The sequence below is a fragment of the Podarcis vaucheri genome (assembly GCF_965113315.1).
Source record: "Podarcis vaucheri genome assembly, chromosome: 8".
Classification (NCBI taxonomy): domain Eukaryota; kingdom Metazoa; phylum Chordata; class Lepidosauria; order Squamata; family Lacertidae; genus Podarcis; species Podarcis vaucheri.
Genome location: NC_138766.1, coordinates 2,162,617 through 2,179,030, shown reverse-complemented (window position 1 = coordinate 2,179,030; position 16,414 = coordinate 2,162,617). Strand labels below are relative to the sequence as shown.

At 41.3% G+C, this 16,414-nt stretch overlaps 2 protein-coding genes across 2 annotated transcripts in view; both read left to right on the top strand.

The window, feature by feature from the left end:
* The window catches only part of LOC309539254 (uncharacterized protein), a gene marked incomplete at its 3' end in the record, with an annotated part of 159,514 nt that overhangs the window by 60,156 nt on the left and 82,944 nt on the right, over nucleotides 1–16,414 (top strand). The window lies entirely within an intron of this gene.
* The window catches only part of SUGT1 (SGT1 homolog, MIS12 kinetochore complex assembly cochaperone), a 49,724-nt gene that overhangs the window by 7,582 nt on the left and 25,728 nt on the right, over nucleotides 1–16,414 (top strand). Inside the window, exons 3-6 of the mRNA XM_082234623.1 lie at nucleotides 5,355–5,445; nucleotides 7,763–7,832; nucleotides 8,384–8,454; nucleotides 9,811–9,864. Coding sequence (XP_082090749.1) covers nucleotides 5,355–5,445; nucleotides 7,763–7,832; nucleotides 8,384–8,454; nucleotides 9,811–9,864 — 286 coding nt within the window. The remainder of the gene's footprint in view (nucleotides 1–5,354; nucleotides 5,446–7,762; nucleotides 7,833–8,383; nucleotides 8,455–9,810; nucleotides 9,865–16,414) is intronic.

The following is a 16,414-nucleotide window of genomic DNA, read 5'->3' as shown; positions in this document are numbered from 1 at the left end:
GCCAAAGCAAACAAGATGAATTTTAACAGGGAGAAATGTAAAGTATTGCACTTGGGCAAAAAAAAATGAGAGGCACAAATACAAGATGGGTGACACCTGGCTTGAGAGCAGTACATGTGAAAAGGATCTAGGAGTCTTGGTTGACCACAAACTTGACATGAGCCAACAGTGTGACGCGGCAGCTAAAAAAGCCAATGCAATTCTGGGCTGCATCAATAGGAGTATAGCATCTAGATCAAGGGAAGTAATAGTGCCACTGTATTCTGCTCTGGTCAGACCACACCTGGAGTACTGTGTCCAGTTCTGGGCACCACAATTCAAGAAGGACACTGACAAACTGGAACGTGTCCAGAGGAGGGCAACCAAAATGGTCAAAGGCCTGGAAATGATGCCTTATGAGGAACGGCTAAGGGAGCTGGGCATGTTTAGCCTGGAGAAGAGGAGGTTAAGGGGTGATATGATAGCCATGTTCAAATATATAAAAGGATGTCACATAGAGGAGGGAGAAAGGTTGTTTTCTGCTGCTTCAGAGAAGCGGACACGGAGCAATGGATCCAAACTACAAGAAAGAAGATTCCACCTAAACATTCGGAAGAACTTCCTGACAGTAAGAGCTGTTCGACAGTGGAATTTGCTGCCAAGGAGTGTGGTGGAGTCTCCTACTTTGGAGGTCTTTAAGCAGAGGCTTGACAACCATATGTCAGGAGTGCTCTGATGGTGTTTCCTGCTTGGCAGGGGGTTGGACTCGATGGCCCTTGTGGTCTCTTCCAACTCTATGATTCTATGATTCTATGGCATACAGAAATACTTTCTGATCGTTCCTTTTTATTTCACCACCTAATAGGAACCAGAGACCAAATTGCAAACATGCGCTGGATTATGGAGAAAGCTAGAGAGTTCCAGAAAGACATCTACTTCTGCTTCATTGACTATGCAAAAGCCTTTGACTGTGTTGACCACAGCAAACTATGGCAAGTTCTTAAAGAAATGGGAGTGCCTGATCACCTCATCTGTCTCCTGCGAAATCTCTATGTGGGACAAGAAGCTACAGTTAGAACTGGATATGGAACAACTGATTGGTTCCAAATTGGGAAAGGAGTACGGCAAGGCTGTATATTGTCTCCCTGCTTATTTAACTTATATGCAGAATTCATCATGCGAAAGGCTGGGCTGGATGAATCCCAAGCCGGAATTAAGATTGCCGGAAGAAATATCAACAACCTCAGATATGCAGATGACACAACCTTGATGGCAGAAAGTGAAGAGGAATTAAAGAACCTTTTAATGAGGGTGAAAGAGGAGAGCGCAAAATATGGTCTGAAGTTCAACATCAAAAAAACGAAGATAATGGCCACTGGGCCCATCACCTCCTGGCAAATAGATGGGGAAGAACTGGAGGCAGTGAGAGATTTTACTTTCTTGGGCTCCATGATCAGTGCAGATGGTGACAGCAGTCACGAAATTAAAAGACGCCTGCTCCTTGGGAGAAAGGCGATGGCAAGCCTAGACAACATCTTAAAAAGCAGAGACATCACCTTGCCAACAAAGGTCCGTATAGTAAAAGCCATGGTTTTCCCAGTAGTGATGTATGGAAGTGAGAGCTGGACCATAAAGAAGGCTGATCGCCGAAGAATTGATGCTTTTGAATTATGCTGCTGGAGGAGACTCTTGAGAGTCCCATGGACTGCAAGAAGATCAAACCTCTCCATTCTGAAGGAAATCAGCCCTGAGTGCTCACTGGAAGGACAGATCGTGAAGCTGAGGCTCCAATACTTTGGCCACCTCATGAGAAGAGAGGACTCCCTGGAAAAGACCCTGATGTTGGGAAAGATGGAGGGCACAAGGAGAAGGGGACGACAGAGAATGAGATGGTTGGATGGTGTTCTTGAAGCTACTAGCATGAGTTTGATCAAACTGCGGGAGGCAGTGGAGGACAGAAGTGCCTGGCGTGCTCTGGTCCATGGGGTCACGAAGAGTCGGACACGACTAAACGACTAAACAACAACAATATTCCTAATAGAAATGCTTCTGGTTTTTTAACAAATGTGTATTTCAGTATTTTTTTTATCTCATATATCATTTCCCAGAAGCACTTCATTTTTTTACATTCCCACCACATATGATAAAATGTCCCTTCTTTCTCCTTACATTTCCAACATTTATTACTCACCTTATACATCTTACTTAATTTAACTGGTGTTATATACCATCGATATATCATTTTCATAACATTTTCTTTAATTGTGGTACATGCTGTAAATCTCATCCCTTCCTTCCACAATTTTATCCAAACAAATTGAATGTTATATCCAAAGTCTTTGGCCCATTGAATCATAACTGATTTAACCTCTTCATCCTTCAAATGCCATTCTAATAATAATTTATACATCATAGATAAATTTTTAACTTCGTTATTCAATACTTCTCGTTGAAACCTAGATTCTTTTTCAAAATAGCCTCTTTCTGCAACCTCTTTTCTAAACATTGCATTAATCTGAAAGTAATGCAGCCAATCGTTTACATATTCTTTCACTTCTTCATATGGTTTCATTTTCCACTTACTTCCCTCTTTCTCAATTAAACTCCCATATGTTATCCACCTCCCAGTCATATTGATCTTTTTAACACTCATCACCTCTAATGGGGATAACCAGTGTGGTATTTTTGGTTCAAGTAGGTTTTTGTACCTACCCCATACCTCAATCAGAGATACTCTAATAATATGATTTTCGAAACCTTTATGCACTCGGTTTTTTTCATACCATAAATATGCGTGCCAACCGAATCTATTATTATATCCTTCCAGATCCAACAAATCTGTATTTTCTAATTTCATCCATTCTTTCAACCAACATATGCACGATGCTTCATAATATAATCTCATATCTGGCAGGGCAAAGCCTCCCCTCTCTTTTAAATCTGTTAACAACTTAAATTTTATTCTCGGCTTTTTGCCCTGCCAGATATATCTTGAAATCAATTTTTGCCACTCTTTAAATATTGCAACTCCTTTAATTATTGGAATTACTTGGAACAAAAACAGCATTTTTGGTAACACACTCATCTTTATCATTGTAATTCTTCCCCAAAATGATAATTCCATTCTACCCCACACCTCTAAGTCTCGTTTAACTTTATTCCATACTGGTACATAATTTGACACAAGTCAATATTTCTGGGAGTCAATACAATCCCTAAATATTTCACTTTCTTTACCACCTCAATCTCAGTCTGTTGCTGTATTCTTTCACTAATTTCTTGGTCTATGTTTCTCACCATTATTTTGGGTTTTTTCCTATTCAATTTAAAACCTGCCACCTGTCCAAATTCTTCTATTTCTTTTAATACCACTTTAATACTCTTTATGGGATCTTCTATCGTTATAACCAAGTCATCAGCAAATGCCTTTACTTTATATTGATTACGGCCAGCTGACACACCTTTTATCCGTTCATTGTTTCTTATTGAGCTTAGTAAGACTTCCAGGACTGATATGAATAACAACGGTGATAAAGGACACCCTTGTCTTGTACCCTTAGTTATTGCAATATTTTCCGTTATTACATTAACAACAATTAATTTTGCTCTTTGCGGAATGAATTAAGTTCTTAACCCGAGGTACCACTGTAAATGTACCAGGAAACAAGAAGAAACAATTCTTTTTTTTATTTTTTCGTTTTTATTGTTGTTATGTTTTATGTTGTGTCAAGTGTAATGTTTTACTTTTGTGTTAATGTCTATGCATTATATGAGAAAACCAATAATTTTTTTTTGGGGGGGAATGAAATACTGCTGCAGCACCCTGTTTTGCACTAAGTAACTGACTCGGGTGGGGAACAGAAAGGGGCTGGAGTAGATTTGCCTGTGGGGAAGCGTTGGTGGATGAGCCATTAAGTATGTCCCTCCTATCCATGAAGCTTCCTAAGTGAATTTTGACCACCAAGGAGTTGCTTGTGCCTGTGCAACTTCATTCAGAGCAGTGCTGTTACATTGGATGTGAAACTGATCTTCTGTCGCATTGGGTATGAAATTGGTTGCCTACCCTGTTAGCTTTGAATAGTAAAGAGAAATTTGTGTGTATACTGAGAAATCAGAACAGTTGCACAGTAATAAATAGATGTCACAACATTACACATTCAGTAAATAATTTTTACCTTCATTCTAGATACAGTTTCTTGACTAAAATGCTGTTTACGCCTTGGCGTATACTGTGATGCTTTTCATAGAATCATAGAGTTGGAAGAGACCACAAGGGCCATCGAGTCCAACCCCCTGCCAAGCAGGAAACACCATCAGAGCACTCCTGACATATGGTTGTCAAGCCTCTGCTTAAAGACCTCCAAAAAAGGAGACTCCACCACACTCCTTGGCAGCAAATTCCACTGTCGAACAGCTCTTACTGTCAGGAAGTTCTTCCGAATGTTTAGGTGGAATCTTCTTTCTTGTAGTTTGGATCCATTGCTCCATGTCCGCTTCTCTGGAGCAGCAGAAAACAACCTTTCTCCCTCCTCTATGTGACATCCTTTTATATATTTGAACATGGCTATCATATCACCCTTAACCTCCTCTTCTCCAGGCTAAACATGCCCAGCTCCCTTAGCCGTTCCTCATAAGGCATCGTTTCCAGGCCTTTGACCATTTTGGTTGCCCTCCTCTGGACACGTTCCAGGTGAGGTCTGACCAGAGCAGAACTGGACACAGTACTCCAGGTGAGGTCTGACCAGAGCAGAATACAGTGGCACTATTACTTCCCTTGATCTAGATGCGATACTCCTATAGATGCAGCCCAGAATTGCATTGGCTTTTTTAGCTGCCGCGTCACACTGTTGGCTCATGTCAAGTTTGTGGTCAACCAAGACTCCTAGATCCTTTTCACATGTACTGCTCTCAAGCCAGGTGTCACCCATCTTGTATTTGTGCCTCTCATTTTTTTTGCCCAAGTGCAATACTTTACATTTCTCCCTGTTAAAATTCATCATGTTTGTTTTTGCCCAGTTCTCTAATCTGTCAAGGTCGTTTTGAAGGGTGATCCTGTCCTCTGGGGTGTTAGCCACCCCTCCCAGTTTGGTGTCATCTGCAAATTTGATCAGGATGCCCTTGAGTCCATCATCCAAGTCGTTGATAAAGATGTTGAATAAGACCGGGCCCAAGACAGAACCCCGTGGCACCCCACTTTTATCTCACTAATAGGCACCTATCCTCTGAATTTGAGAATTTTGCTTCTGGTGTAATTCTTCTCAAAGCAAAATTGTACTAATTGATGCTCTTTGATTTGACAGGCAAGACATTTCACTGTGGGCTACACAAGGATTTGTAGAAAATGTCATGTTAAATTTCTGCATTTACACTTGCAGAAGCTGACAGCGGCTTTAGAACAGAAGCCAGATGATGCAGAGAATTACTGTCAACGAGCTTTTGCTCACATTCTTCTACAAAATTACCATGGTAACATCTCTTTATTTGGTGCTGTTATATCCCAAAATGCTAAAATGTTTTTAGAGTTAATGATGGTCTAAAATTTGATTTTATACAGTCAAAGAATTGCCGGATTGCAGAGTTGGAAGGGTCCCTGAGGGTCATTTAGCTAACCCCTTGCAGTGCAGGGCTTTCGTTTCTTTTTTGCTCCCCTCCCCCGCCAGCACATCAGTAGGCTTTGCTTGTGTATTTCACAAAATAACTGCTTGGAATGCACACAGTTTGTGTCTTTGCCTGATATTTTCACCTCATCACACCTCTGTGCTAGATATAGTTACTTCAAAATCAATTCCGTTGGTTGGATCCAAACTGGGTAATAAGCAAGCAGAAGGCATTTCTACCCTCACAATATCAATGGTGTTTCTCCAGTTTTTGGCACCTTTCCGGTCCCCTATGGCTTACATGCCATTCTGGTCCTCTAACTTCTGGAGCAGATTTGGGCTTGTCATCAAGAAGCTCAGTTCAGCTGTAACTCTTCATGTGTCCTGAACAATGAGAATTTCATTGTGGTGAATGGGGTAAGCCCCTGTTGTGTAAACCAGTGATGATCTCAGCACAGGGGGGAAACCAGTTGTGTGTCGAGGGTTGGATGCAGGCCACAGCCACCTGACCCACTCATGGCGAGAGCCTCTCTAGCGGGTGTGATAAAGAATCACTGGGCGAGAGATGGGGAGGAAGTGGTTGGATCTGCCCATTGTATTGTCTGTGTTCTTTTACTGTTAATTAGGCATGGCATAGGGGAATTAGGTGGGTGGCAGCCATCTGCGCTTTTTATTATTTTATTAATATTAAAATTTGCATACTGCCCTACACCCACAGGTAGCAGGGCGGTTCACAACATAAAATCACAATATAGAAACATGAAAGACATAATAAAAATAAAAACAAGAACAAGAACAACCCAATAATCCCCCTTCTCCAACACATTTTAAAAGCAGATTGTATGTCAATCAACCAAAGGCCTGGTTAAAGAGTTTTCACCTGGCACCTAAAGGTGTATAACGAGGGCACCAGACGAACCTTCCTGAGGACAGCATTCCACAAATGGGGAAAAGGCCCATTCTTGTGTTCACCAGTATGCAGACTATACCAAGCTCGACCTCTTGTTTAAATCGGAACCAGTGAACTTCTTGTGTGGATGTGAACTTCTTGTGTGGATATCTGGAGGGGGTTACGGGGTGGATGGCAGCCAGTGGATGGAATTAGTGGTTCTGAGAGACAGAGCAAGCAGGTGTGGGGTATTCCCTGGTCCTGAAGGACCAGGTGCACAGCCTGGGAGTCATTTTGGACTCACAGTTGTCCATGGAGGCATGGGTCAACTCTGTGTCCAGGGCGGCTGTCTACCAGCTCTGTCTGGTACACTGGCTGAGACTCTTCCTGCCCGCAGGCTGTCTCGCCAGAGTGGTAATGCTCTGGGTATCTCCCGCTTGAACTACTGTGCTCTACATGGGGCTACCTTTGAAGGTGACATGGAAACTACAACTAATCCAGAATGTAGTTACCAGGCTGGTGACTGGGAGCAGCCACTGGGACCATAACACTGGCCCTAAAGGATCAATACTGGCTCCCAGTACGTTTCTGAGCACAATTCACAATGTTGGTGCTGACCTTAAAGCCCTAAATGGCCTCAGCCCTGTATGCCTGAAGTATCTCCACCCACATCATCCAGCCCAGATAATGAGGTCCAGCTCTGAGGGTCTTCTGGTTGTTCCCTTACTGCAAGAAGTGAGGTTACAGGGAACTAGGAAGAGGGCCTTCTCAGTAGTCAAGCCCACCCTGTGGAATGCCCTCCCGTCAGATGTCAAGGAAATAAACAGTTACTTGGCTTTTAGAAGACATCTGATGGCAACTCTGTATAGGGAAGTTTTTAATTTTTGAAGTTTTATTGTGCTTTTATAATTTTTGGAAGCCGTCCAGAGTGTCTGGGGCAACCCAGCCAGATGGGTGGAGTATAAATACTACGACGACTACTACTACTACTACTGTTGCATATCTATCTTTTCTAGCTGATTTATTATGTACTGTACTTGTTTGTCATAACAGCTCAATATTTGAAACTGATACTACTAATCTAAATAAGATTCAGAAAACTTTAGATGCAGCTTTTGCCTTCTTCCTAGAATAGCTTGTTTATATTTTATTTCTAATATATGTAGTTGCCACCCATTAACTGACTATTCTAGTATGAGGAAACCTGTGTGAAGTATTGAGGAAAGACAGAATTAGTGTGGTTTAATAGTGAGTGAAATAATGCAATACTTAGAAATTTAATAACCTTTTTTTGTAGATGCCATTGCAGATGCAAAGAAGTCACTATCACTTGATGCCAGTAATGCTGTAGCCTTTCTCAGACAAGGGTGAGTGTTTATTTTATGAATCATATGCAGGTGTTTTTAGTTTCCCAATTTTGTGATGATCTTGTTGACTTTCTTGCAAAGGTGCTTTTGTATGGGGAGAATCACTGGCATTCACACAAGTTGCCCTCCCCCCGACTTTTGCCACACACTCCCCCCACCATTGTGGCTTCCTGAGAAGTTGCTCCTTGGGAATGGTGTGGAATGTGGGTGCAATGGGTAGGGGGGTTGGAGAGAACTGGGGCCTTGCTTTACAAAATTGGAAGTGTATTCTATTCTCAAAATAGTACTTTTGGATAAATATTTAGAATATTTACCTGGACCTATTTATGATTTCCGTAGCAATTTAATACAAGTTCATTCAAGTCACATTCAAGTCACAGACCAAGTAAAACTAAGGATTCTTTTAATTATTAAATAATTGAAATGTTTATAAGGTTTGACTGTTCCTCTGCATTAATAGGAGTGAATTGTCAATCAATTACTGAATTTTATAATGTTGGTAGATCCTGCTTAACAAATATTGGCATTTTCTCCTCTTACGTGTACATCAGGGTAGGTGAATACCATATGAAAGACTATGATTCTGCACTGAAGTCTTTCAGGGAAGGACAACAACTGGACAGTAAGTATGAACGTTCAAACTGATATGCCACCTCATAGTTTAAACCATGCTCAAAGTGGCTGACAACATTTTAAAAATCACATAATTACAAACATAAAGTAGTTATCACAAATAATGCATTGAAAAGCTCTAAATTAAAGATGCAAAAAAATAATATCGGTAACAGCAACCCCCCCCCCAAATGATACAACAGCCCAAGAGTCTGTTCAGCAGCTTCAGTTTTTGTAGGTGGGGTCAGTCAGGGTCTCACCCTCCCAGGCCAGGTGAAAAACACCCGCCAGACAGAGCAGGTCTTCCAGGACTAACAGCCAAGATCACAACATCATCATTACAGTGAATCATATTGTGGTTAGGCATCCCAATAACAAACCCCTCCCCTGTAACTGTGAAGAGGAGATCAGAAGCTTAATCTTAACTAACGTTAAGGAAAACAAGCCACCTTTATAAACTATGGTTTAAAGTTGGCTTGTTTTCACTAACCATAATTAAAGTTAACCAACCATAGTTTGCTAGAGTGTAGATGACATCCAGTTTGCATACCCTCCATGATAGATGTCATCTTTATGGACTTAAATGAAATCTGATCACCAAACTATTTAAGTAGCATTGAAAGCTGGAACAACATTGAATGCCTTTGTCAATTGGTTCAATATTGAATGCTTTTTAAATAAATAGTTGGTATAGGTACAGCTATGTTACTATGCTATCCTTCTATAATGGCATTTTGTAATCAAAAAAGTTTTTCTGTAATCCAGAGTTGAATACAATATCTCAAAGTTAACTGCTGATAGGTTGATATTGTCACGGGTAGGTTACTTGTGTGTGACTGAGAGCCACACTTTTTGCCACGTAAGGAGCAACACAGGAAGCCAGTGTGAAGCAGCCGTGGCATATGTTAAACCAGCATAAGGTGCATCAGATCCAGACTCTGTTCAAGAAATTACTGCCTAAGCATGGCAGAGAGAGAAAAAGCATTTTGAGTTACATCACCCTTCTTGCCAGCTGAACTTATGGCAGTTTGCCAGGCCACTTGACTGAGCTCAATGGTCTTAGGATCCAGCTCAAGCCTGCCCCATTCCTGGAACACACTTTTTTCAGGACTTAAGATCCCCTGGGCCCAGCTGCCCTGGGAACCTCCCAGCCCAACTAGATTTCCGCTTCTGCTCCTCCTGGCAGCTATTGCTATAAGTTTGCTCCCTTTGTCTTCTTCAGTAAAAGCTAGAAAGGCTGGGAATCTCAGATTCTAGCAAGAGCCTGTGTTTGCTATGTAGACAGTTGTCACCACAGCATAAAAGCTTATCAAATCTTATAGTAGATGTCATACTGCAGTAGACTATTGTGTGTTTCATCTGCTAGGTGCTGACACAGCTTTTACTATTTGGATTCAAAGATGTGAGGAAGCCATCAATGGTAAGCAGTGCTTTACTTACTTATATGCATTCTTATGGGATGGGAAACCTCAGATGTGCCATCCTAATGGACCTTTTGCGTGTTTTCATCTATACCCTGGTAAATACTCTTCACTGAATTTTTAATGCTTTTGACCCTGCCTGCCTCAAAATCTGTGTGATATATTCCAAGTAGAATCAGGATTTACACTGCACAAGTTTCCCTGTGAAGAGGATTTATTGGGGAACAACCATCAGCAAACCTAGTTGTGAGTCGAGGACCCACCACCTGCATAGGATTATAATAAGACACAAAAACACATTATTTTAGGTTAATGGGAAAAATTAGGCCACAACTTTATTGGTTACAGCATGTGAGTAGTATTGCTTTAGGCATTGGATAAAACAGCAACACATGACTCCACCCCTCTCAGCAGGGAGTCATTTCAGGGTTAACAACCAGTGGGAGAAGCTTGTTGATGCAAATACAACTGGAAGCTTCCCCATGATGTCACCGGAGGTCGTGCCATGGCCCTAGCCACCAGCAGGGCATTGGACAGGATCCACGACCGCCGGATTCCTTTAACAGAATACCCCAAAGAGGAGGGGTAGATGATGGCCCATACCCAATCCTCCAACACAGCACACCTATTCCAATGCCTAACCGCCAATACCAGAAAGTTGTGATGAGTTGCTATGAGATAGACGAGAAAACCAAGAGGCTGGTGCCAAATTGCCAAATGGATAAAAAAAGTCCTACCAGTCCAACCGAAGTCCATAGCAAGGTCAATACGCAAAGGAAGCTGACCAAAGAGGGGAGGGAGGGAGATCCGATGCAAGCAGGAACTGACTGGGGTCAGAGAGCTGCAGTGCCTGCTTAAATGCATCTAACCCCACCCCTTTGGCCGACTGAAAGGCTTGGCCACACCAGCAGAGGCAATCAGAAGCAGGGAGCTGGAGATGCCTCCCTGCCGCTGCGGGAAGCTGCTCCCACTTACAACTCCTCCCCTCTGGGAGGCGGAGAGGCCTTGTAGAACCTGCCAAGTGGGTTACGAGAGCTAGTGCAACACTTGTTTTTCCAAATAACTTACAAATACATAAATATATTCATATTTATGATTAGGGTGGCAACATGTATGTGTGTGAGCATGCAAGCGGTTCGTATACAAAAAGGTGTGACTTTCAGAAAACGTGTGGTAGAGAGACATTGCAATTATAGACTGAATTTATTTTCAACCTTTCTATCTTGCTTCTGCCATAGAATGGTCTCAAGGTAGCTTACAATAATATAGCACAACAAAATGCAATACAATGAAATCAAAAAGAAAAGAGAGCAGATCAACTTCTAAACAAGTATAAACCAGTGATGTAAGTCCGTTAAAATATCTTACACACAGCTGAAAGCCTGAAAGAACAGTGTGCACTTTGCCTGATGCCTAAAGAATAACAGAGATGCTGCTGGTCAGAGAAGTCTAAAAAATTTATTTTGTAAAAAATTACAAACTGGAAGTGGTACTCCAGGGTCGAAGAATGTTCCTTACAGTTGCCAGAATTTCTTCTATAAGCGTATGGTATTTTATTAATTGGCTTTTGGGCTACTTCTTAAATGTACAGATTTCTGTCATAGACACTGAAATTACTGAATATTTGCTTTGATTCTATTATTCTTCCCTTGTATTTTGAATGGAGAATAAAGAAACCTATACCTAAATGCAGTAATTAGGAGGTGTTCTGTTTTAAGAAGCTAGGGACAGCACACATAGATCTTGTACGCATTTCAAAGCTTAGTTTAAATCTGATGGGAAATATGAAAGATATATAACTTTGAATTGACTGCTTCTGCACATCCCAGTGAGAATATGGAGATAATATTTTCCTCTTTGAGAAATAAAACCCTTCTCAAACTCCTTAAGGTAGAAAGTGAAGCAAGGTAGCCAAGTAAGAGTCAAAAGAGCAGTCATTTTCTACTTATTTGACAGACAAAATATTCTCTTCAAGCAGTTTTATGATTCCCAGAAGGAACTTCAGTTCAAAATTCTACAGGCAAAAATTCAGCCACATACACACACACACACACACACACACACACACACACACACACACAAATTCAGCCACACACACGTTTAAAGAGTGCTAGAAGTGCCTAATGTCGTTCTCCTTTATTTGGCTAATTATTTTAAACCACGTAGTAGACACAGAAGTGAAATAGTGATTCAAAATGGAATTTGTGAGTTAACTGCAACCATTTGAACTTCAAGTACTTCATAATATTTTGCATTTCTGTAACACATTTCATATGTCCTGAAACCTCACATCAGCTCATTAATCCTTACTGTAGCCCTTTATGGTAGGCCAATACGATAAAAGAATTGGAGAACATTCCCTTTAGTGACCTGGAGGAAGACATAAAGACTAACAACAACAACAAAGGTAAAGGACCCCTGGACGGTTAAGTCCAGTCAAAAGCGACTGTGGGATGTGGCACTCATCTCCCTTTCAGGCTGAGGGAGCCGGCGTTTGTCCACAGACAGATTTCCGGGTCATGTGGCCAGCAGGACTAAACTGCTTCTGGTGCAACGGAACACCATGACGGAAGCCAGAGCACACAGAAACTGTGTTTACCTTCCTGCCACAGTGCTACCTATTTATCTACTTGCACTTTGACGTGCTTTTGAACTGGTAGGTTAGCAGGAGTTGGGACGGAGCAACGGGAGCTCACCCTGTTGCTCGGATTCGAACTGCTGACCTTCCAATCAGCAAGCCCAAAAGGCTCAGTGGTTTAGACCACAGCGCCACCCATGTCCCTAACACTTCAGTCGCTACATACTTTCTGCTTTTCTGCAGTTTGGGATGCAACATTTTACTGCCTGAGTCAAGCAAAGGATAAATCAGTGTTACATTGTACTACAGTGCCAGTGTTCAGATGAGTATGGTAGTTTTTTATTGATTTCTTATTTGCATTTTTAATAAATTTATAAACAATAAACAATGTTGCTGATTTCCAGTTTGTGGCCAATGAGAGCAGGTGTCTAACAGTTTAATACAAAGTGAGTAATTCCATTGTGTGGTTCATTCCAGGTTTAGCTGTTTTCTTTGAATTGATTGATTGATTGGACTTTCCACAATGAGCCGTGCCCAAAGTGGCTTATAGCAGACATTCAAAACATCAAAATACAGAACACTGGAAATACAAATATACAAAGTATAGTACTTGTCAGTAAAATCAAAATAACAAAAATCAACAATTTAGCAATCACAGAATAAATTCAATATTACAAAAAACAAACAAACCAATTTAGGCTTAAGTACATAAATACAAAACAAAAATGAAAGTTTACCAACAATAAAGTTTATTTATTGGTCTTTTTCTTTTATTGAAAAAGAAATGAAGTTACAAATTAGAATTCACAGAAAAAAGCCTCTAATAAGAGAAAGTAATAATATGGTTGATCATAAATCATAAAAGATCTCAACTTTTCAAATAACAAGACCAAAGGAAAAGAGGAATTTATTCTCCATACAAAATTTGTTAATTTTACCAATTGCCATTGTTTTAATAAGCCATTTTGTACCATATGGTGCTGAAGTTCATTTCCAGCATCTAGTTATATAAAGTTTTTGAAGGAACCAACAGATTCAAAATAAGGATTCAAAATAAGGATTTGCTTATATAGGCTGTTTAACAAAACAGTCCGATGTTCTAAAGTTCTTGCAGATTTTATATATGCCTCCACCCAAGGTGATGTCAGGTAACTGGCAGGTGGCATAGTTTGCTCGAAACAGCCTCACATGCCAATTTCAGAGTCAGATGGGCCTAAGTAGGCCTCCAGCTTGGAAGCCCACCATAACTGCCTTAGATCTCTCTGTGTGTGGGACTTCCGGGTTGGCGCCTCTGGCAATGGCGGATTTCCTCCGATCGGGAGGAACCCGCTCCGTGGAAAACAGGGTCTGAACCGCCACGGCGAGGTGGAGACCCATCAAAAACCACAGGCGGGAGAAGCCTGTGGACGTGGGATTTGGCTGGCACCTTTGCGCCCCCCCCACTCGCGGGGAAACCTGGTTTTCGGGGATCCGGAGCGACGTGGGGTGAGTGGCGCGGTGCTTTGAATCGACTGCTTCTTTCACGGAGTGAAGTCGCATTGCTGTTGCCGGAGAGCGCTGACTTTTTTCTGTGGACAATTGGATTTTAAACAACTGCCCGTGAATAGAACGGAAAATTGGATTAAGAATTTTTTTTAATTTGGCACTGAAGCGGGACGGTCTAAACAGGAAGTCCGCCTTCTGCTTTTTGTAGATAGATTGAAGCAAAGACACGGCAAGCTAGAGTTTAGAAAGTCGTCTGTAAAGGACCAAAATTTCATTATTTAAAATTACTGAACCCCCCTTGGAAGCAGGAGAAGAGGGGGGAACCTTTTTTTAGACTGTTTAAACCTGCAGAAGAGAGAGTAAAGAAAGGCAATTTTCCACCATCTTGAACCTGGGAGCGGGGTGTCAGGACAGACGTTCTGGGGAAGTTCTTTGACTATGGACAAACGTTTTTGACAGATAGTTAAAAGAAGAGAAACATATTGATTCCATTGTTCCCCTTCGCATTTAAAAGGAACAAAATATTGACAAAATATCCAAAAAAGGAAAACTTTGTTGCTAGATCTGCTTTTTTTTAAAAAAAAAGGATGGATACAAAAAGAAATTGTTTCCCCTAGAACAGGGGTCTGCAACCTTTAAGACAAAAAGAGCCACTTGGACCTGTTTCCGAAGAAAAAAAAACTGGGAGCCGCAAAACTCGTCATTATAAAAATAACTTTTTTGTCACTTTTTAAAATTATTTCTTTGTTTGACCCCTCAGAATTACTCCTCCTCATAGAAATAAACGTTAAATTAACAAGTTACCTTTTTGTGTGTGTGTGTTCTTCACTCCCCTTCAAAACAGTGACCAGCGTACATGCCCCCTTTCAATGCAGTGACCACTGCTTAGTGTTGGATTACTTTGTCTATAAGTATGCGAAACATTGGAAAAAGTCATTATATGCGGCCTTTGTGGACCTAAAGGCAGCATTTGATTCTGTATCCAGGAGTAGGCTCTGGGCCAAATTGGCCAATATGGGTATTAACAGAAGGTTATTACTTCTGATGATTAAGCTTCATGAGAACAATACCCTCCAGATAAGACTTGCACAGGACGGCAGACTCTCTAGAGAAATCCCAGTCCAAAGAGGAGTTAGACAAGGATGCCTATTAGCCCCATTCCTATTTAACATCTATGTTAACTCCCTGGTCACATGCTGCCGTGAAATTGAAACCCACCCCCCTGTGTTCTCCAACGGCAGAAAAGTACCAGTTCTAATGTATGCGGATGACGCTGTTCTTCTCTCTCAAACCAAAGTGGGTCTGAAACGTGCCCTAGGAAAGTTTAGTGACCAATGTAACACTGAACTGTTAACAATTAACTTTGCCAAAACCAAAATTGTACATTTTAACCGCTCCTTCAGGAAGGATAATTGGAGCGTAAAGGGAAACGCCATTGAACAGACTAAGACCTTCCAATACTTAGGCATTACTTTCTCTTATAATGCCAAATTGTCAACACACTTGACCACATCAGCTATATCAGCAAAAAGAAGTGCAAATGCTATCCTTAGAATATTCAGAAGGAAAGGAGCTGGCTTCCTCCCGATGGCCCTAACAGTCTTTCAGGCAAAATCTTTAGCCCAACTCCTATATGGCTCTCAAATTAGCCCCTCTGCCAACCTTAAGACCCTTGAAACAGTACAATCTAAATTCTTAAGATCATTATTTGCTACCCCTAAGTGTACACCTAATGCAGTCTTGAGGCAAGAGGCAGGACTGCCCAGAGTGGAATTAAAAGTCTGGGAACAAGCGATATCCCTCCGGCTGAAAATCCATTACAATCCTAAGGGACTATTACCTTGCTGCCTGGCCGCAGTTCCCTATCCTCCTTGGCTTATGCAAATAACTAACAAGATCAAACAAATTGGCCTAAACCCTGAAAATCTTTTTATTGGAACTCTGAACAAGGCAAAAGCAACTATCACACAGAGACTTTACGATATTGAATTACAACAAGAAGGCACCCTACTCCCGGAGACGTATAGATCACATCACTAACGAAGCCTATAGATGGGCTTTCTCTAGAGCCCGCTTTGAGACAATGCCCTCAGCAGTGCTGTACGGCAAATTCACGCGGGTTCCAATGCATGCGCGTCTCTGCCCTTGTATGTCTAATAAGGTAGAATCTGTCACACACATTCTTCTATTTTGCGAATTCTATAGTGAAGAACGAGTTCAACTTATTTTACTGCTTCTATCAAAATTTATACCCCTTCAATATTATTTGGAATCCTCCCCTGAAATTCTTCGAAAATACCTCCTGGAAGATTCCTCAAGCTCAATATCATATGAGGTGGCTAAATTTTGCACTTTAGTAATTAGGAAGCGTAAATCTCTTCTGTTGAATGGCACACTGCGAAGTTCCCTTGTGTAACCTTTTTTCTTTTCTGAAGTTGTTGCTGATTTCTTGTTGTCTGATCTTGTGGTGTTTAGTGTCACTGGCT